General features: G+C 43.4%; 2 protein-coding genes across 5 annotated transcripts in view; one reads left to right on the top strand and one right to left on the bottom strand.

The window, feature by feature from the left end:
• Nucleotides 1-2,418: 2,418 nt before the first annotated feature.
• On the bottom strand, nucleotides 2,419-7,844 carry MTERF2 (mitochondrial transcription termination factor 2). Of its 3 annotated transcripts, none has more exons than XM_085049683.1 (2): nucleotides 7,696-7,844; nucleotides 2,419-3,730 (listed from the first exon to the last, which is right to left on the bottom strand). In XM_085049683.1, the coding sequence occupies exon 2, from the start codon at nucleotides 3,697-3,699 to the stop codon at nucleotides 2,506-2,508; it is 1,194 nt and encodes a 397-aa protein (XP_084905809.1). In that variant the 5' UTR covers nucleotides 3,700-3,730; nucleotides 7,696-7,844; the 3' UTR covers nucleotides 2,419-2,505. The 3 variants fall into 3 exon arrangements, with proteins under 3 accessions (XP_084905809.1, XP_084905810.1, XP_084905808.1); XM_085049684.1 differs by having other exon boundaries at nucleotides 2,419-3,713; nucleotides 7,696-7,785; XM_085049682.1 differs by lacking the exon at nucleotides 7,696-7,844 and adding an exon at nucleotides 7,161-7,628 and having other exon boundaries at nucleotides 2,419-3,713.
• Nucleotides 7,845-11,192: 3,348 nt separating this feature from the next.
• CRY1 (cryptochrome circadian regulator 1) overlaps nucleotides 11,193-20,394 on the top strand; it is a 38,579-nt gene continuing 29,377 nt past the window's right edge. For both annotated transcript variants that reach the window (XM_085049680.1, XM_085049681.1), the window contains exon 1: nucleotides 11,193-11,681. In XM_085049680.1, coding sequence (XP_084905806.1) covers nucleotides 11,524-11,681 — 158 coding nt within the window. In that variant the 5' untranslated portion in view covers nucleotides 11,193-11,523. The remainder of the gene's footprint in view (nucleotides 11,682-20,394) is intronic.

Raw genomic sequence — 20,394 nt, forward strand, 5'->3', positions numbered from 1 at the left:
GCCCCAGAGTGTTTTTTATCTTTATCTACTTAGCACTTTACAGAATCTATAATTTCAGTGTGCAAGGTGTGCACAGACACAGCACAAAATCCTTTGCACTAATTTCCTTTCTCCCTGGTCAGTGATGCTTTGGAACACCCACTTTTAAGATCATAGTGAGCTGAAGGGAATATGGAACTGAAATTTTCAAGGGTGTTGTTCTTGTGTCTTGGGATTGTTTTTGTGGGTGGCTTTATTTCACTTTCCTTTTCCCAGTCCCATTTTTAAAAGGGGAAACATTTATGAGGGCAATATGTATGCCTGACTGCTCACTGTGTAATGAAAGGCTTACTCACCTTGAGTAACAAGAGATAAGGATTTTAGCAATACAGTGTTTTGGAGATTGGGAACTTTTCTGAGGTTTTATTGTAAATGAATCATGTGAAGAAGAGAGAAAGAGGTCCCAGGCATCGAGTTATGAATGAAGGATTGACTGAATTTTCATGTGGTAGTAGAGAAAGAGTATTTCTGCTCATGCTTTTATTTTGAAAGGGGGAGAGAAATGGAAACATTCAGAATGCAAAATGAGTTTGTGATAACTCAGGCTGTGACTCAGTCAAGGAAATACTTTTCCTGCTCTGTTGCCACTGGAGATAATGTAATCGATGGGAATAAGCTGTTCCAAGAACTTTGTGAAAGCAGATACCTGTAGAAAGGCTAAAACTAAATATTCAGGGAAAACATTGTTCTATATCTTGTTTTCCTTTTCCTCCTAAGCCACCAATCAGGTGGCTCAGTTGCAGACTGTGACATGAAGAGCTTTGGAGAGCTGAAATGCCCTCATGTCTGAGGGGAAGGAGGCTTTTGAATTCAGGTAATATTGTGGTTTGCTTAATAGCTGAACACAGAAGGACAGTCAGAAAGTGACAAAGGCAAGTTCCTGTGAATTTTTAATACATCTGTCTTCCCAGTTTCCTCTTAAAAAATGGCAGTGTGTTTTAAGAGTCAGCCTAACACCACAGCCTGACTTTTTTCATGCTGATGATCATCCCCTTCTTGAATTCCTGCCCCTGCCACACGTGCTCCTGCCAGAGTGCCATTTCCCCCCACAACCTCCTGTCACATCCACACTGCAGAGTGCTGAGTTAAGCCCTTCAGCTGTTGAGATCTTGGCACTGCTCCTCCCAGGTGTTCCCAGCCCTTCCCAAGTGCACAGCAGATAACGTGGCAGGCTATATAAAATCACCATCTTGCAGCCCACCCTCTGTACCAGTAATTCAATACCAGCTTTCTTCAGCAATTCAAAACTGCATTTTAAGAAAGGGAGGCCTGGACTTGCTGCCAAAATGTGTGTTAAAAATGACCTTGAAGAATGCCTGGAGTGAGGGTGGTGTGTAGCTGGTTTTTATTCTGCTGTCAAGAGGGAATGTGTGTGGAACAGCTACTCAGGAAAGTCTGAGAAACCAAATCACTGATGATCCTAATTCTGTTGAGACAATTGTCAATGATGCTGCTATTTTAAATTATCATTCAGAGCCCATAAAGGAGAAGAAATCAAATCCCCTGAGAACTTAAATGCTGATAAGTTACTATTTTGAAAGCTAGCACTTGTTGCCAATTATCATATGGTGTTATCTGAGAAGCAGTGTATATTTAGAAACTGTGGCAGCTGTTTGCAAATCTGGTAGTCATTTTTAATCACCAGTGGTTCACAGACTAGAGTTTTGTTACACCAATAAAAAAGCATGACTTTCTTTTTCCTCCCAGCATAATTTGAGACTTGAGTCTCCTTAATCTTTCTTGTCCCCAAACCTTGCTAGAAGAGATTAGGAACTATACAATACCAATAAATATATTTCCTCCTGTCCCAAGCCTTTTGAAAAATAAGTAAATTTTGAAGTCTCAGAAATGTAAAGGTTGTAATCTTGTAGTTTTTTGCATTATGGTTTGTACACAAACATACCAGGGTCTCACTGTAGTAGTCACTGAATAAAAAAGATTATGTCCCACCCCTGTTTTCAGGACAGGGCTTTCTATCCAAGAAATCAAGTCTGTCTGATTTGCAGGTGAGGATCCAGGAGCTAGAGCTACTTCAGCAATAAGGAAATGAGCTCCAAGAGAGCTTCCTGAAGACAGTGAACCAGTAGATTGATGAACACTGCTGGAAAAATAATCCTCCTTTTGTCTTCCTCAGATAAAAATTGTGCTAATCACCATCACAGGCTGGACTGTGCAGTGACAGAGCTGAAAATCTAAGGCTGGTAATGCCCTATCAGGTAAGAAAATTTAACATCTGGTAAGAAAATTTAACATCAGGTAAAAAAATTTAACATCTTAGAACTATGATATTATTTGAACACATTAGAATACTACAATTGTGTAATGAAGTTATGCCCAAGACCCCCTCCTGGACAAAGTACAGTATAAGACTACAGTCTGTTTTAGATTGCTTTTGTTCCATCTCTTCTCAAAGAACCACTTTCCCTTTTAATTTGCTTTTGCATAACTTGAAGTACAGCATTCCAATTAATCTTCAATGTGTAGAGGAGCAACAGGATTAAAAATTGGTCTCTCCTTCTTTGATTGTATCTTACCAAAAGTGACTTCAAAATCCTTTTTAGTACCATTCAAGCTTTCTAGATTTCCACTCTTTATATCATATCCCAATGCAGAGAGCTTTTTAATTCGGTATTGAACAATTTGTGTTGTCAACTCCAGCACCATTGGTGTCTCTCTAATCTGTGCTATAGAAATTCCTTCCTTCAGTAGTCCTTCAAGTCTTTCTTCCAAAACTGGAACAGAATAGTAGAGAAGGGCTGGGCATTTCAGCACCAGTTGTTTTAGTTCTTGATCACTGCACTTAAAGACGTTTTTAGAAAAAAGCATACTCTTCTGCATAGTAGTGGAATTAAGCTGGAAAATGAAGCCTTTAAGTTTGGACAGCAGCTGTAGAACTTCCTGGTCAGTGAAATCATTCTTTTGGAGAAATTCCAAGTTCTCCTGGATTGCAGTGGAGGTATTTAATAAAATAAATGGATTTTGGCTCAATAGCTTCAGTATCCAGATCTTCATATTTGCTTCAGAACCCCCTAAATTTAAATAATTTCTTTGTAATGTCTCTATCACATTTTTGTTTTTCTCAACAGGATTATAGAAAATATTGGGTGCACTTGTCAAGAACCTGGTGATTATATTATTCTTAAGTCCCAGCTCTTGAAAAAACAGTATGTTTGCCTTCTGGTTCTGGTGATACTCAGTAGTAAAAAAAGACTCTGGAAATTGCTCTATTAATTTAATCAGCTGTTTTTCATTCTGGCACACTAATTGCCATAAAGCTCTTTGAGAGTTAATCTCTGCTGGGGTGTGGAGAATTGCCTCTGGGCAGCGTTCTATAATGTTGGCCACAGTGGTCTCATCTGCCCCCATTTCTTGTAAGATAGCAGCAAGTTCTTTAACATAGGCCACATCCTGGAGAAGAACCCATTCCTTCAGTCTGCGTACCTTCGTGATGTCAACTGACAAGCTGTAGAGACTCTCAAGGGTTTTTTTATTTTCCTCTCTTGACTTGGCATCAGTTGTGTAACTGGAATGTATTAGGAAGCTTCTGTTTGCTATGTCAGGCCATACTGATGAAAACTTCAGTCCTGGGTTGCAGCTCTGAGATCTTGTCAACAGAAGAGTGAAGGTGTCTTTTGCACCGTGAGCAACTCCTCTCAACATGGTGCAAATCAGTCCTGGGGAGACACAAGAACTGTAAGAAAACACATTTCAGGGATGAGTTAATGGTCAGAATCATTGATGTTTAGACAGAGCTGGTATAAGAAATTATTGTCAAGTGTGGTTTTTGTTATTAGTGCAAAATCCAGCTTTCACAGGAAAACAGGGAAAAGACTATTTTTGAAAGCTTAACATCCTGATGTATATGTCACTGGAACTGTAATATGGATGCAACAGACCTGGTGTGGGGCAGTGCTCTGTCCATATCAGTGCCTGCAGTCATACAAGCTCCAAACTGTCAGCCATTTCTTGCAGCTAACATGGTTATTACATTACAGATCACTCACACTGTACAAGAAAAATGATTCATGCAATTTCATTTGACAGCAATCCCACGAAATTAATAAAAAAGGCAGCTTAAATATCTCAGTTCCTATGAATGTATTTGCTTTAACTTCTCAAGCATTATTAAATGAGTTGTTCTTTCATGTGTCAGAGACCCACCACGCAGTGCTGCTCCAGCAGCAGTTTGTAGCATAACTTCATTTTGAAATCATTCTTTATATAATTAAGGGAGAAAAAAGTCACATGAATCTTTATGTAAGTGCTTTTCACTAGCTGAGTGTGTTAATTGAGGTTGAATAAGCACCCTGGTATTTTGGGGGAGGAAGCAAGCAGAGAGTAACATTTCCAGGCCTACAGCTGCCTCTTCCAGCACCTACTCTGCTCCAGCTGTCCCCTGCACCAATGCCTTATTTCTGCCCCCAGGTCCCTTCTGCAGGCACAGAGTCCTTGTGGAATAGGTGTGTGACAGTGCTGGAGTCCCCAGAGCCAAGCCCAGAGCTCACCTTTGCTCACACTGGCTGCCCAGTTATCACTGTGTTGTCACCTGCTGGGCAGGGGCAAAGGAGCCGCAGCGATCAAAGAAAGATATCATCAAGTGTATCTTTAACTTCCCGGGGGGTGTTTTTGTAACAACCCTTTGGAAGTACCGAGTGGGAAAGCAGAACTGCTGATCTCTGCAATGCTCCTGCAAATGGCTGCTGCTGGTAACGTGCCTAGAGCTGCTCAAACTGAAAATGACAACATTTGGACAGTTGCTTTCACCCCTCCCTAAGTATAGCATGCTTCAAGAAGTACCCACAAGAGCATTGTTAAATTACTTTTGATTTGCGGGGTTTTTTTGTTGGTTTGCTTTTTTTTTTTTTTAAGGAGAGAAAATACTGTTTTGATCATGCAGTCTAATCTCCTACATAACAGACCACAATACCTATTGCACAGTTGTACAAGATCCCTAGAATCTTCCTTATAGCTCATCTTCTAAGAAAATCACATGGTTTGTTTAGGGAACTTCAGAGGTAGATCCTCTTTCTTGTTGCCAGGTAAGGTTAAATATTTTCTAGAGGTAAATCCTTTATCTCAAGAACGTGTACCTTTGCTTTTAGGTTGCTTTTTTTCTGCTTCTAAGCTGGACTTATGTTACTATCATAAACTAACAGAATAAGACTTAACTTCCTAGATGCAAGCTTATGTTATTAACAGAAGCTGTTTATTGATAACTTATTCTTTAGTATTATTTCACTCCTCTAAGGCAAAGCCAATTGTCTAGAGCTGCTTGTGTTGGATCCCCAAGGCTGATGGTTCTGTCTTCATTTACCTTAAGACTTGAGTAGTGCTGTCCCAAGCCCCACCACAGAACAAGGGATTTTTCCCAGTAGCCCTGAAAGCACTGGAAGTGTAGGTAGGTCACAGATGTTTTGTGCGCTGACTTTTCCATGTCCTGAAAAAGTGGCTGCAAACTAAAGCTTCTCCGCCACAGCAGTGACACCACTGCCTGTGTCTGAGCACTCTGAGGAGTTCTACTGAATTTAGTGGGTCTTATCAGAATAAGTTAGTCTTTGAAGGATCAGGTCTTTCTTCATTAGTGCTTCAGCTCAGCTAGAAGCTGCCAGCAAAGCAAAGTGCTGTTAAAATTGTTTGGGATGTCAAATAATAATTCCAAAGCACAAACTGCAAAAATATCTATCACTTGCTTTTACTTCAATGTGTAATCCTGCTGTTAAACAAAATTGGCTTGCGAGTAATGCAGTCGCTTAAAATATTGTAATTTTTACTATTATAGATTTATTTACTATTTAAAAAAATCTGATATAGTAAATTGTGCTCTTTCAAAATCTGACATGGGAATGGCTGTTATATTTACTTCAAAAAAGCTTTACATTTTCTAAAAATGTCTGGCATCATAGTCAATTTTTCCCTGTTGTTAGTGAGGATCATCAGAAACACAGAATACTGTAAAAGAAAGGAAAACTTTATATACCAAAACTCATTTGGGGTATTCAGGAACCCTTGTAAAAAAGCCCTATGCAAAATACCAGGTGCAAACTAACATGAATGAATTTGACTGTCATGGTGTTCTATAGAAACCAAGAAGATCTAAGTTATAATTTGATGTATTTCCAAGTCCACAGAGGACAGTATCATATTTCCAGGTTATGTAACTGTTTTCAAGAATTCAGAGTTCTCTTAAAGCTCTTGTTGGATCTAAAGCATGTTCTAAGGTGCAGGACCCCACTGTAACTTTCTACATACTTAGGGGATTGTAAAGCAATTGAGAGATTACGAAAAAAAAACCCAGCCAGCTCAGAAAAGAAGTTTGCTCTCACTGCCAGCAGCAGCCTCTCACAAACCAAGTGTTAGAACAGCAATAAGGAAGTGAGCTAATGTCTGAAGTTACCTGTGATCCTGCCTGCTAGGACACCTGCAGAGACCTGTATATACAGAGCAAAAGGGTGCTGGAAGTTTCACTATTTAATGAGACTTCTATGTAGATCTTCTATAGGAAATGGATACAATGATCAACTGGTTGATTTATCTATCCCTCATTTGAATTTCTGAATGTGTGTTTTGAGACTCGAATCTCACTTTTCAAAAATTAGCAAACCCAAACTTTTATTCATGTTGAATTGTGTTCACAAAATCTGTCAGTAAAGAGGGCAACAGTATGACTGCTGACCACTACCATTCTCATTACAGGAAACTCAGTAGGCTGTAAAGAATTAAACTACTGAATGCCTAGATTGAACTTTGAGTTAGTCAGGAAGAATAGGTATCTACCTAGAAGAGAGCAGTGTAGACAGGGTTTGAATGGTTTGTGAAGGAATCTGGGACAGTGACAGGTAGCAGTTTTGTAGATTAATGCACAGTAAATGTTCACACTTACAAAAAATTAATCCCTGCTTTGCATCAGTGGTGGAAATGAGGTAAAGGATTATAAAAGATACATATAAAAGATATGCTAGACGTACATAAAGCTTTCTAGAAAAATATAGAGGATCTTAGGCTAAACCAAATTTTTAGGGACTTCAAGGGCTCAAAGTAGGGTCTGCAGGCTCCAGGCTGCTTTGTCCCATCAGGTCTTTAAAAGCTCCACGCATGGAGCCCACCTGGCCTCTGCAGGTTACCTGTTCTACTGCTCAGCTGTCCTGCTGGGGACAAAGCTGTTCCTTCCATCCAGGAAAGGAAAGGCACTGGAAAAGTGCTTCAAGAGCAGCGCACTGTTTAAAGCACCGCTCATGATGTGGTGGTGCTTTGAGCAGACCAAACACGGCTCTCCATGCCAGCTGCTCCCCCAGCCCGGGCGATCCGAGTCTCACCCTGCGGGCTCCGTTGGGGGGCGGGGAGGCAGAGCGGATGTTTGCCGGCAGCAGCACGGCAGCAGAGGCCGCAGGCCCATCCTGCCCCAAAGCCCTCCGCCAGCCGCTCAGCGCCGCTCCTGCCGGAGGCACCGCCGCGGAGGCCCCGCGGGTCCTGCCCAGCGCGCACCCCTCCGCCCCGCGCCGCTTCTCCCCTGCGCGCCGCCCGCTCTGTCCTCCGCGCCGCTGGGAGCAGGCCAGGGCGATGGAACGCCAACCAGCCCCTCTGCCCCCGGTGCCGGACGGGCCGCTCCGCTCCGGCCGAGCCCCCAGGCCCCGCTGCCCGCTCCCGCTGCCCGCTCACCGCCTCGCCGCCGGGCCGCACCACCAGCGCCGCGCGGGGGTGCGCCGGGCACGTACCAAGTGCGGGGGGAGCGGCAGGCACAGGACTGAGCGCGCCGTCCTGCGGAGTGAGCCCCGCGGAGGGAAAGTAGTGGGATAAAGAGGGGAAAAATAATTTTTTTTTTCCCCTATTTCATTTCGAAGTAATATAATAGCAAAGAATGGAACGTGCCTGTGCTCTGATGGGGAGCAGATGATCCGTTTGATTCGGTAACACCGACATGAGGATGGGAGGCTTGGCTTATATCAGTGTATTTTCTTCATATGATCACTGCCTGATTACATAATTAAATTCGCATATAGTCATTGGGCTTATAGTGTTTTGCTGGTAGATTTTCAGAAGTTAATTGAGCTGTGATGGTGAGAACAATCTTCCTGTGTCTTTTTTTTTTTTCAGCTATATCTACTTATATTTCTCTTCTAGAGTAACAAATCAGCAGTCACGTAAATAATTTCATTTCTAGACTAGAAATATTTTCCTATGAGTGTTTGGATTTTTTAACTCCAAATCTGCACAATCACATCTTTCAGTGAAAATCACTACCGTTGTCTCTGTGAACCCTTCTTTAGTCTGTATTGGATCTGTGCAAAAGATCTACTGAAGAAGAGAAATGCTGTAGAAAGAAATCTTGCTCTAGGAACTGCGTTCAGGCTTGGTCTCCTAAAGAACAGCTGTTCCGAGAACAGTTAACAAAGTCTGCGAATATAACACATACAATGATGTTAAAAACATGCATCTAAAAATAGCTTCTAATTTGTAATACAAAATATATCGTATAATTGCTTCTTTATGTTTTTGTCACGTCATGCCTTCATGTTATCTTTTTTTCCTTTCTGTCTCCTCCCCCTCTCTCTATTTTTGAAATCATAGTCTGGGCTAAATTAGCAAAATTAGCAATATTGTTAAAAAAGGTTATTCACAAGAGAACACTGCAGTGAGGTTTATTTGTATGAGATCCTTGATTAACCGTGATTCTGTTTTCTATTTCAACTAACTTGGAGTGACTCTTCCCTTGAGATCTGACATTTTAATTAATATATTCTGCATCTATTATATATTAATATATCTTATTACAATATTAATTATATATTAATATGTTCTTTCTCTCACTTCTAAATCAAGAACAAACTGTCTCACATAGAAGGCATAGCTAGAGCTGAATAGTGCTTTGACATAATGATATGCTAATGATATACTGCAATTGTTGTTTTGCCTGTAGCAACAAACAGCTTACAGACGGTTGGTTTTCATGGCTGCAATTTGCTTATTGAGCCACAAGCTCTAGTGAGGAAGGGCTGCTTTCACCTAAATATTCCCAGGAAGGCAGACTGGTTGATGCTGGACTTTATTCAGGATCATCTTCAGTGTAGCAGCGTTGTGGGGAGCTGGCAGGACACATAAGGAGTATGAAAAAGCAGTTAAAAAGCTTGAAATAAAAACATTGTGAAGTGGCTTTCCTTAAAACCAAGGAATCTACTTCTTCAATGTATTCAAAAATTACAGAATTCAAATGAATTTGATGGATGGTGGTCAATAACTACGGAATTTTTATTTATGTGAAAATTATTTACCAAGTATTTGGCTAATAATAAACAACAAGGTAAATAAGAATGTATTTTGTATTAATTGAGAAAACAATGTTTGACTTTACAATGCCCCAGCTACTCCAGCTTTGAGTTGCAGTAAGAGTATATGACAGGATCCCATATGTTCTTCTTGGATCAGAATGATGAGCTGTGGAATATGATGTTCTACATACAACAAAGTGATAATTGAAAAACTCATCATAATCTATGCTATTGTTAAAGTCAGTGTTCAAGCACTGCTCAGCCTCCACACTCCACACCTTTTAGAAAGAAATTTTGTATAAGACCAAACAGAAAGGGATTCTAATCATGGCTGGGTCCTTTGGCACTGGCATACCTTGGTCATCAAGGATAGGTGGGGACAGTGTCTTCACCCGGGCAACCAGCGACAGGACAAGAGCACAGAGCCTCAGGCTGCACCAGGGGAGGCTCAGGCTGGGTATCAGGAGGAAGCTTTTCACGGAAAGGGTTGTTAAACGTTGGAATAGACTGCCCAGTGAGGTGGTGAAGTCCTCCTCCCTGGAGGTGTTCAAGAAACCACTGGATGTGGCACGTAGTGCCATGGTCTAGCTGACCCGGTCAAGTCAAAGGCTGGGCTTGCTGATCATAGAGCTTTTCTCCAACCTAAATTATTCTGCGATACTATTACTGTGCTTAATATGTCCTTCAAAGTGAGGAAAGAAAAGCACGAAGGGAAACATATGATGCAGGTGTCTCTTCTTGCTGACTTGACTTTTACTCTCTGTGTATCTTAGCAGAAAAAATATTTTAGGAGAAAGAAATATGACAGTTCTTAAAGTACTGTCCGGATTTCTCGAAGTTAAGAATCAGTAGTGCTGATTTGGGTCCTCTGCCTTTTACTTGAGACATTATTTCTAAAGACACTCCTCTTGCTGTTGCTACCTACTTGTCAGTGAACACCCTGGAAACTGTAGATTTGAGTTGCCATCCACAGGTGGAGGTTTATTTTCAGGTCTGCAGCTAGAGCTGCCCTGTTAAGACTCAAAAGGTTCTCCTGAGCCCTGTCAGGGCGATGTCTCTGTCGGCCAGTGTGAGCACGGAGCAGCTGCAGGAAACCCGCTGTGCTGGCAGCGCACAGAGTGGTTTGAGCTCTGTAATTAAAAGGCGAGAGATATTCACCATACAGTAATGACTATACTAACGGTGCAAGAGGGACCATTTTAAGTCATTCTGCTGCTGGGAAGCGTCTTCGGGAGCTGCAGCGCCACACGGCCCAGCCGCTCTCTCGCTCGGGGGTTCCTCTGTTGACCAACCCCTCCAGGCTGCGGCGGGCAGCGCCGAGCCCTGGGCCCGCGTCACGGAACCGTCAGGGCTGGGAAGGACCTCCGGGGCTCCGCCAGCCCGACAGCCGCTCCCTACGCACAGGGTTATGTAAGCGCCCCGCCCGCTTCCTTCCCGCGGGAGGCGAAGGGCTGCGGCGGCACGGCCCGGGGAGAGGAGCGGGGCTGAGCGGGAGCGCGCGGGCCGCGATACATAACAGCCCGGCGGGAGCGCGCCTGCCCCTGCCGGCGGAACCGGCGCCGCCGAGAGCCGCCCCGCGGCCCCGTGCTCATCCGGGTCCCGCCGCACCGCGCCGCGCGGGGGCGGGGAACCGCCGCGCCCCGCCCCCCGCCGCCCCGCCCCGCCGCGGCCCGCCGGCCCCGCACTGCCCCGGCGGGTGGGAGTCCCGCCGGGATCTCGGCCCCCCCGGTCACCTCCCGGCCCGCCGCGGGCACCGAGCCGCCCGGCCAGGCCGCGCTTGTCCGGCACCGAGCCGCCGGCGGCGAACACACCTCAGAAACGTGAGGGGCCGCGGTCACGTGGGGGCGGCGCCGGCCAATGGGGTGCGGGGGGCGGGGCGGGGCGGCCGGCGCAGCCCCGCGGCCGGCGCAGTCACAGGGCGAGCGGCGAGGAGGCGGCAGCGGCACGGAACGGCGCTTCCCGCGGGCAGGGCGCCCTCACCGCCCCGCGCACACCGCCGGACACACCGGCTCTTTTCCTCCCTGCTCTCCCCGGCGCGGGGGCTCCGCGGGGTGATGCGTCCCCGCCGGGCGGCCGCTCCCGCCGAGTCCGCCGGGTCCTAGAGCCGTCCGCAGCGAGGCCCCGCGGGCCGCCCCGCCGCCCGTCCGTGCTCGCCCGGCGGCGCCGGGCCATGAGCGGCCCCGCGGGCGGCGGCGGTTCCCGCTGAGCGCCCGCGCCCGGCATGGGGGTGAACGCCGTACACTGGTTCCGCAAGGGGCTGCGGCTCCACGACAACCCGGCGCTGCGGGAGTGCATCCAGGGCGCCGACACGGTGCGCTGCGTCTACATCCTGGACCCCTGGTTCGCCGGCTCCTCCAACGTGGGCATCAACAGGTGGCGGTGAGTGCGGGGCGCCGCGGGGGCCCTAATCCCCGCGTTATGTATTCGGTCACGCCGCCTCCCCGCCATCCCCTCCCCTCCGCGCCCGATTGGGCCGCCGCCAGCGCCGGCTTCCCTCGCCGCCCGCCCTCTCCCCGCGGCCCGGCCGTGTTACATAGCCGGCCCCGCGCCGCCCGGCTGGGCTCGCCGCACGTGGGAGGGACGGGGAAGGAGGAAGCGGGCAGCCCCCGGCCGAGTGCGGGCAGGGGGGCCTGGGCTGCCCGGGGAGGGGGCTCCTTGTTCACCTGTTTCAGTGCCCGAGCGCTGCAGCTCGGAGCGGGGAGAGCCCGTGGGGAGCAGCGCGCAGGGCTTGCACCAGCTCGGGAGCTCGGGGCAGCCGGGAACCCCAGGGTGACTCCGTCCTGGAAAAACTGTGAAGCTTCTCGCTTAGTTCAGAAGTACTTTTTCAGAGTAGTGTTCCTGCAAGGAGGGTTATCATAGAATATCCTGAGTTGGAAGTGACCCACAAGGATCATGGAGACCAACTCCTACAGAGCAGCCCTAAGAAACCCACTGTGCTCCTGAGAGCTTGTCTGAATGCTTCTTGAACTCTGGCTGGCTTGGTGTGCGTGTCCCTTTTCAGAGCGTGCAGATTGTCTCCTACACCTTCAAGCCAGCTGTAATACTCCTACCCACTATAGACATGAACTTTACTGTGACTGACAAGCTGTGACTGACGCTTGCATGCTAAATGTGTGCCATAATGAGGCAGAGGTTAACAGGACTTCTGTGCATGCTTGTCATGTGAGATGAGTTAAAACATCACTAGGAATGTGAAAACTGTTACCCTTTTAAAAGGGTTGATATGCAGTAGAGTTTGTGTAACGTCTGTCCATCCGATGTCAGGAGCTTGAAATGCTGGTGAACGTAGCCTGCTCAGACTACAGTGCTGAGAAGTTGCCTAATTATGGAACAAGCACAATGAAACTTGGCTTAACACTACGTCATAGAAGAGTGACAAAGTTTAGGTGTTTAAGGTTTCAGTTGAGTTCACTTCAAGGATTGTTCCTGTCTGATTTAATAATATGTATCCCAGCTCCTTAAATACTTTACCAACCAGGTAACTTACCTTTGGAGAGTTGGGGTTTCTTTTTCTTCCCCAGATTTTGAGAGGTTTTCTTTACAATCCCCTTGTTTTTAAGAAATAGAAATACCAAAGATGCTTTTTGTGAACTTTAGCTTCATGGTTATTTCATTTTCACTGACAAGAATAATTTGAGAATAATTGTTAGATACTTCCCTTACCTGAGATTCATGATGTACATTTCTTTCATAGAGACTTTTAAATCGTTTTTGTTTTGAAGGGGATAAGGTTCTTGAATAACATTTTGACTTCATAAACAAGCTCAGAAGTCTTAATTTTGTGGGTGAAGCATGAACAGCTACTTAAGTTTTAAAAGAATGTGGACAATTGGCACAAGTGTAAGTGTTAAGGAAACCACATGTCTGAAGAATACTCCATTAGTCTCTAATGTGCCTTGCAATTGAAATGCTAAACAGTTTTTGGTCATATTCTGTGAGCTAGTGAATGATAGACAAATGTGAACTTTGATTCTAGTAGAAGGAAGTTCATGTCTTCAGTGCTATTGCCCTGGTTCTTCAATGACTGTGTAATATGATCATTAGCTAATACAGTCCTTGAGTCCATCTGTGTGTGATAGATTTGCTGCTTGGCTTACTTTAATGGTGTTCTAGAAGGCAACTAGTCCCTCCACTGCATTTTGCATTTGAAGAAAACTGCTTGGTTTTAGTTGCTGGTTAGAGGGACTGAGTTTGGGGTGAATTACAGCTCCGTTATCCAAAGCACTTAAAACAATCTCCTCGTGCTCAAATACCCTCAAGGCACATGCTGCACATGAATTTGAGTAGAAAATCTTGCTGCCTGTATAGCCCTGTTCTGTGAGATCATCAGGTTTTTTTCAAGTTTAAAAGTACAATAATTTTATAGAATAACTGGCTCCTAAAGCTGTATGCTTATTATGGTTTTTCTCAATAAATTTTTATTTAAATGGACAGTTACTTGTTTAGTATGAATCCGTTTTAGGTTCCAGTGGTTTTAATGAGAAGTTTTTAACCAGTGCAAACACATACATTCACAATAAGTATACACAAGATCAGTTTTTTGGTTTGCCAGTCTTATTTGGCACTTAAAATTAATGACCAAACCTTTCATGTTCTTTATGTTGATGACCATGAGCAAAATTGTTGCTTACATGCCTGTTGAATAGGATGTTGAATTAGTAAAAACATTTTATTTGAGACTAGGAGCAGAAACCCTTTAGCATTAAGAATATGAGTCAAATTGAACCTCCTGGTGTGAATTTACGGTGATCCTTTCTTAATTTAAATTGATTGACACCAAGTGGTTTTTTTCTGGTGAGTTTATCATCCTAGTGCCCTGGGCAAAACTCTTCTCTGTCAAACTATGACTAACACAATCTATATGAGGAAACGTGGTGAAAGAATATAAGAAACCAGGAGGTTTAGTTTCTTGTTTGAGTATTGTCACTCTGCAGAGCCACCAGTTACAGTTTGTTTTACCAAATGTGTGTTAAATCTGGCAAATAGCAACCTTTAATACATAGGTGCTTTCTGATTAACTTTTCTCTTTAAGCAGTCATGTAACAATCGTGAACTAATATTTTTGTGTAATTGCACTATTGAGCAAGTCTAATTACTAAGCAGTCACATGGTCTTACTGACCTCCTTTCTGCTGGCATTCAGCCTACCTGTTCTAAATTCGTGAATGCTACGTAACAAATGCCAGGACCTCCCTCAGCTCACTTCAGTTTTTTTCTGGTTCTGTTCTGTTTCTTCTTATTGTTCCTTTTTTTTCCAAGCTGTCAAATAAATCGTGTTCTTTCATTGTGACATGTTTTTTCTATGGGATGAGTTCACAGTGTTGTTTACAGATCAACACTTGAGAGAGAGAGAAGTTACTTGGTGCAGGAAAAGGTGATGGAGAAATGATGGAGGGAGATGCTAAATGGAAAAATCACACTAAGGCTCTCTTAAAGTTTTGTCAGTTGCCCTTAAACGTTTGGCACCAGAATAAGCTTGCATCTAATTGTGTCAACAAAGCAGGCAAAGAATGTAAGTTGCATATTCCAAAAAGTAACCATTACCTACTTCTGAAAAAATGTGTTTGTATGTCCTCACAGACTTTGCCATATTAAGGAGAATAGGATCTCATGTTTAACATCACCTAGGGGAGAGTTTCATTTAGCCCTGGTTTTAGTTCAGAGTGGCAATTGATCACAATATCTGAAAAGAAATGCAAACATTCTGTTAGTTGCTGCATAAGGATTTACTTTGGGTAATAATTTACTTCTTTTAGTTTGTCTTTTTGAGTGTGAATGTCTGTCTTTGGTGTGCTAGTTAAAACACCGATGTGCAACAATTGATTTTATAAAGATGGATAGTCTAATATTGCCAATCCTCATATTTCTTTTTTTTACCATTCCTGAAGAGAACAGATTTCATCTTTAAAATAAGAGTAATAGAATTTGTCTAGCTCTTAGATACTGTTGATGTGTTCAACATCCTTCAAAGTTAGCTGCTGCTGTTATGGCAGATAGTGCTGTTGATTTAGGACAAAGAAAAGGTGATTTTTTTTTTTTCCATAGTCATATTTCAAATAAAAAATAAAACCTGAGGAAAAACGAAGTTTAATTTTCAGGACAACCATCGTAATTCATGGAAATGAGAACTTGTTTTAAAAAGATGAATACTTAGACATCTTTCCGTAGTATCTATTAAATTTTGCAATGCTGTTCATCTGATTTCGAAAATACATTTACAGTTTCATCTTACGTAGGTATGATTTGTCCAATAGAGATATGTGTGTTGAATGTGGAATTGGTGGAAAAGGTTTGTCAATAGAATTAATCTATGAGTGATCTGAGTTTCATATATGTAATTCAGATGGCAAAATTTCTGTATCGTTGTTTGTTAATTTTGGTGACATGCTTAGTATGTGAAAAGGGATGCACAGAAATATTTATGACTTCCCTGACAAAAACATCCCTTTAAGTTTGTTTTTATTGTGTAGCACTTAGAATGAAAATCTATTTAATTTATTAAATATTTAACATGAAGTCCACCAAGGGCACTCTATCACTCTCCTCAGACAGGGATTAGAAAATACAACAAAAAACCTGTGGGTCAAGATAAGGACAAGGAGAGGTCACTCAGCAGTTACCATCATGAGGGAAATTAATTTAATTTATTGCCAATCAAATCAGATTAGTGTAACAAAAAAAATTCTTAAAGCACCTTCTTCCCACCCCTCTCTTCTTTCTGGGCTCAGCTTCACTCCCATTTTCTCTCTCTCCTTCCTGTCTCACAGGAACACAGAGGGAAGGGGAATGGAGGTTTTGGTCAGCTCATCAAACCATTGTCTCTGCCCCTTTTTTTCCCTCAGGGGAAGGACTCCTCAGGTTCTTCCTGTGCTCCAGCATGGGGTCCCAGCCATGGGAGAAAGATCTCCCCAAAATTCTCTGCTGTGGGTCCTTTCCAGTGACTACAGTTCTTCATGAGCTGCTGCAGTGCAGGTCCCTTCTGTGGGGTGCAGTCCTTCAGGAACAGACTGTTCCAGGGTTGGGGTTCCCCTGAGGTCACAAGTCCTGCCAGTGAACTGCTCCAGTGTGGACTTCTCTCTGCATGGGTCCACATGTCCTGCTAGGATCCTTCCCTGGCACTGACTTCCCAAGGGTCACACTGGCCCTTGGTCTGCTCTGGCATGGGGTCCTCCATGGGGACTGCAAGGGGATGTTTTCTCCACTCTGGTCCTCCATGGGCTGTAGGTGGACAGCCTTCCTCTCAGTGGTCTCCACCATGGGCTGCAGGGGAATCTCTGCTCTGGTCCCTGCAATGGATTCTCCCCCTCCTTCTCCCCTGACCTGGGACTCTGCAGAGTTGGTTCTCTCACATATTCTCATTCTCCCTGGCTTCAGTAACTCCTGAGCAGTAACGTTTTCCTCCTGTCACATACATTATCCCAGAGGCACTACCTTGGCCAGCAGCAGGTCCCTGTTGGAGCCATCTGGCACTAGCCCTAAAGATGTGGGGGAAACTTCCAGCAGCCTCTCACAGAAACCACCCTTGTAGCACCCCTGATTCCAAATCCTGGCCATGCAAACCCAGTGCAACCCATCATACCCTCTAATGAGTGGCTTCAGCTCTAGAGCAGCATGTGCTGCTTGGAGCACTTTTGTTCACCCAACCCATTAAATTGAGGGTGATTACTCTGTAAAAAGTCTGTAGCTTGTTTCCAGAAGTTGCATGTTCAGGTGGGAGATCTGTGATACCAGCAATTAGATTGGAAAAACCCCCCAGTGCTACACCCCTGCTCACCTGTTCTCTTCCACAAAAACCCTTTTTTACCCCAAAAATGCCTGCATTTCAGCAGCTCCCCCTATAATTTGTGTTATATGAACTAGCCCTATGATTTGCAAAGTACGTCACTGGAGCACACTGACGTATGTCCTCATGGGTTTAATCCTGCACTGTTGATGAAAGGGTTGGTTCCACCCTTTTATGATAGCACACAGCCCTGTGGTGAGCCACTTTAACTCATCAATCTGTCCAAAAGAGATTAATGACCAGTTTTGGTGGGATTAGCTCTGTTGTAGATTGTGCCAGCAAAAAGGTCACTGTAGTAGTAGTGGAGGCAAAGAGTGAGAAGGGCAGATACCATTTCTCTCAGTGGCAGTATGGATTTGAGTCAGATTGCTATGGTCATATAACTCTGACCTGCATTGCTCATGTCTGCAGTAACCATCAGGTGATTTTTGGAAAGGGATTATTGATTTCTTCTGTGGCTTGCCATTTGTTGATACCCTTTGAAATGATATTGCTGAAAATAAGTATGGGCCTTTTTACTGTGCAGGGAAAAAAGGTGCAATTTATATTTTGTCAAACTGTCAGGATGTGAGAAATAAGCTTGCTAGCTGAGAAATTACACTGTGCTTGTTTCTTTATTTTGGTGAATGATCTTTTATCACCAGATTCTGTAATGTAACTATTATTCAATTGGACAAGAAGGCTGCACTGGTTGGTCTGGAGGAAAGAGGTGGTACTGAATTGAATTGTGCTAAGTAATTTTTTTCCAAAGAGCAGTCACTATAGGCCAGACAAATTATAGTAGGCGTCTGTACAATCTGGGTTTTGACTCCAAGGTTAATCTTGAAGGAATCTTAATTCCTCAGGTTAAGAAATTTTGAGGTTTTAGACATCTGGTTTTACATCACTAATCTGCAGGTTTGAGGATGTCCAGAGAAGATCTGGGTTGAGTGTTCTTGATATGTAAAAGTAGTGTGTGGACTTTGAGTATGAAGGGAGAAATGTGGTTTTGAAACAACTCCATAGGATTTTTTAAGTCTTCCTTCTCTTGGGACCAGTAATCTATTTTTGTTTTATTTTACATAAGTATCAATAGATCAGTCTTTATTTGAGTAGGGGAAGGTAATCTGTCTGCACCTCACAATGTTTCCTGCTCTGGTCACAAAGGGGGAGGATGATAACCCCCAACAAACACCATCTGTGATGAATATGAAAGCAGCTTTTTTTAGGTAATGAAGAATACAGAATTTATTTTTTTTTCTCAACTGATCAGTCTGTGGCAGTGTCAATGAATTCTGCAACAGTTCTTCAAAGCAAGTTATTTTATATATGATCACTCTCTTTTGGCCATTTTAATACAATAAAATATATTCTCCTCCAGTTTGGGAAAATGTCTTTAATCCCAGCCAATGAAAGCTACTCTTAAAATATAATATGCAAATATTGCAGAAAAGCCTGTTTGTCATTGTGCACTGGCTGAACTTTTTGGTTTCTAACAGTTTATCTACAGCATGGAAAGCCTTTATTTTCAGAAGTGGTTCTTTTCCATACTCAGTCTCAGTGGCTGGCAGGTTTTCAGGTTAGTTATATAACCTGTGATAGGAGGAAGGTCAAGCTGCCAGCAAAGTCGGCCATTTTTTCAGCGTAGAAGTCACACTAAAGTCTGTGATGTTGTTAATTTGCATTCTGAAAGAAACTCTTTGCTTTAGGGAATTTTGTGACCTTCCCGTAGAGACCTGAAAAGGCAAAAGTCAGCTTGAGCACGAGTCAGTTGTGTAAGTGGTGAGAGAATATGTGGCTTTGTGTTCCATGGGTTTAGTAATCTGCACACCACATTTTAGCAGCTTTAACAGCCACACCTTTGGTTACCCCCAGGAAAGGACTGATTTGATTAGCAGGGTAAGAACTTGACAGTGTTTTGGTGCAATGCATTTCACTTAGATTTCTCAGAACTCTTAATTTGAACACGGAGCAAGGTTAGTTTGTGTGCTTCTGTGTGCTTCTGTGTGCTTCTGGCTTCCACGTTCTTTGCAATCTAGGTCAAGAGGTGAACTATAATTGCAGTGTTCTTCTAACCCTGAAGCCTCCATTTGTTTTTCAGGTCACCATAAAGCATTTGCTTTCACTGCTTCGGAGTTTTGTGTGTGAAAATGGTTTTTTGTAAGGGAATAAAGCTTTAGGGGAGGTGAAGGATAGACTGGAAAGGACAGGTCAGCATTACAGTGTTCTGTTTCCAGCCTGTAAGTGGAGATGGCTGTGGCAAAGTCTACATGTGTGTCTGTACTTTTGGAACAGCCACAAATCAGAGTGCATACCAGTTACTAGTGGAGATAATAAAAACCAACACATTAGCTCTGTTAGCATTAGTTTAGACAGTAGCTGAGCTGCTGTGAACAGAGCTTCCTAAAATATGCTTTTTCTTTTTTTGTAAATTCTGCACTTTGATCTTTAAAATTATTTATTTATTTGCATTAGTGTTTGAAAGCTCTAAAATTTAGTGTTGGTAAACTTGTGTAGGAAGTAAGAATTTCATAATACTGAGGGTTTCACAAGTAAATTCAGGTGTCAAACTGTTGCTTATAATCTCCTTGAAAAGTGCCAATGCAACAACTTTCTTGCAGTGAGGCAAAGCCTGTTCAGTTTGCCAGAGATGGAAGGGATTTCTTCTAGTTCAACATAGGATGTGTCCTGCAAATCTAATTTCTGTACTGGCAGTCATGTGATGCACACCTGAGCTTTTGTGTTATGCATTGCTTCCTCCTACAACTAAACTAGAGAAATTTTCTGGACCTGCTTTAGAAATTTACTTTATCTCAGTGTTTCTTAATTTGTAGGAAAGCATTTCTGTTCCTGTTCACTCTCATGCATTTCTTCTCTAACCTCTGTATGTTTGTGGCTCCTTCACAGGCATTAAAAGTAAAGGCTGTAAAATTCTTGCACTGAAGGTTTGCACCCTTTCAGAACACAAACCTTTATCCCTTCAAAATTAAAACCAGAAATGTTGAAAAAATTCTGTTTGAGCTCAAATGGGGAAGTTGTGAAGTATGAATATATGTTATTAATTCTTCAGTGATGAGGATGAAATATATACAGTACAGGTTATTTAGGAACAATTCCTGTAAGGAAAACTTGGATTTTTCTCTCTGTCTCTCCAAAGCATGAAATCCATGGCCTAGGAAATGCTTTATTTTTTTTTTAGTAAGGAACCTGTGGAGTTCAGTGCTTCCAGATTTTTTTTTTTTTCCTTCCTCTCTTGGTTTCTCAATGCCAATGTTCTACTGACCTTGTCGGTGAGGGGTAAACTGTGCTGCAACTGAAAGAGAGAAAGTAG

Source organism: Lichenostomus cassidix, chromosome 1Ab (genome assembly GCF_008360975.1).
Source record: "Lichenostomus cassidix isolate B80296 chromosome 1Ab, HeHo_3.0, whole genome shotgun sequence".
In the NCBI taxonomy this organism is placed as follows: Eukaryota; Metazoa; Chordata; class Aves; order Passeriformes; family Meliphagidae; genus Lichenostomus; species Lichenostomus cassidix.

What these genes read in the sequence shown, in the direction of transcription:
- MTERF2 (XM_085049682.1), bottom strand. Translation starts at nt 7,209, where the DNA reads ATGGAAGGAACAGCTTTGTCCCCAGCAGGACAGCTGAGCAGTAGAACA. An exon ending in ACAGCTGAGCAGTAGAACAG is followed by an intron (nt 3,714 to 7,160) that starts GTAACCTGCAGA and finishes GTGTCTCCCCAG; the next exon opens with GACTGATTTGCACCATGTTG.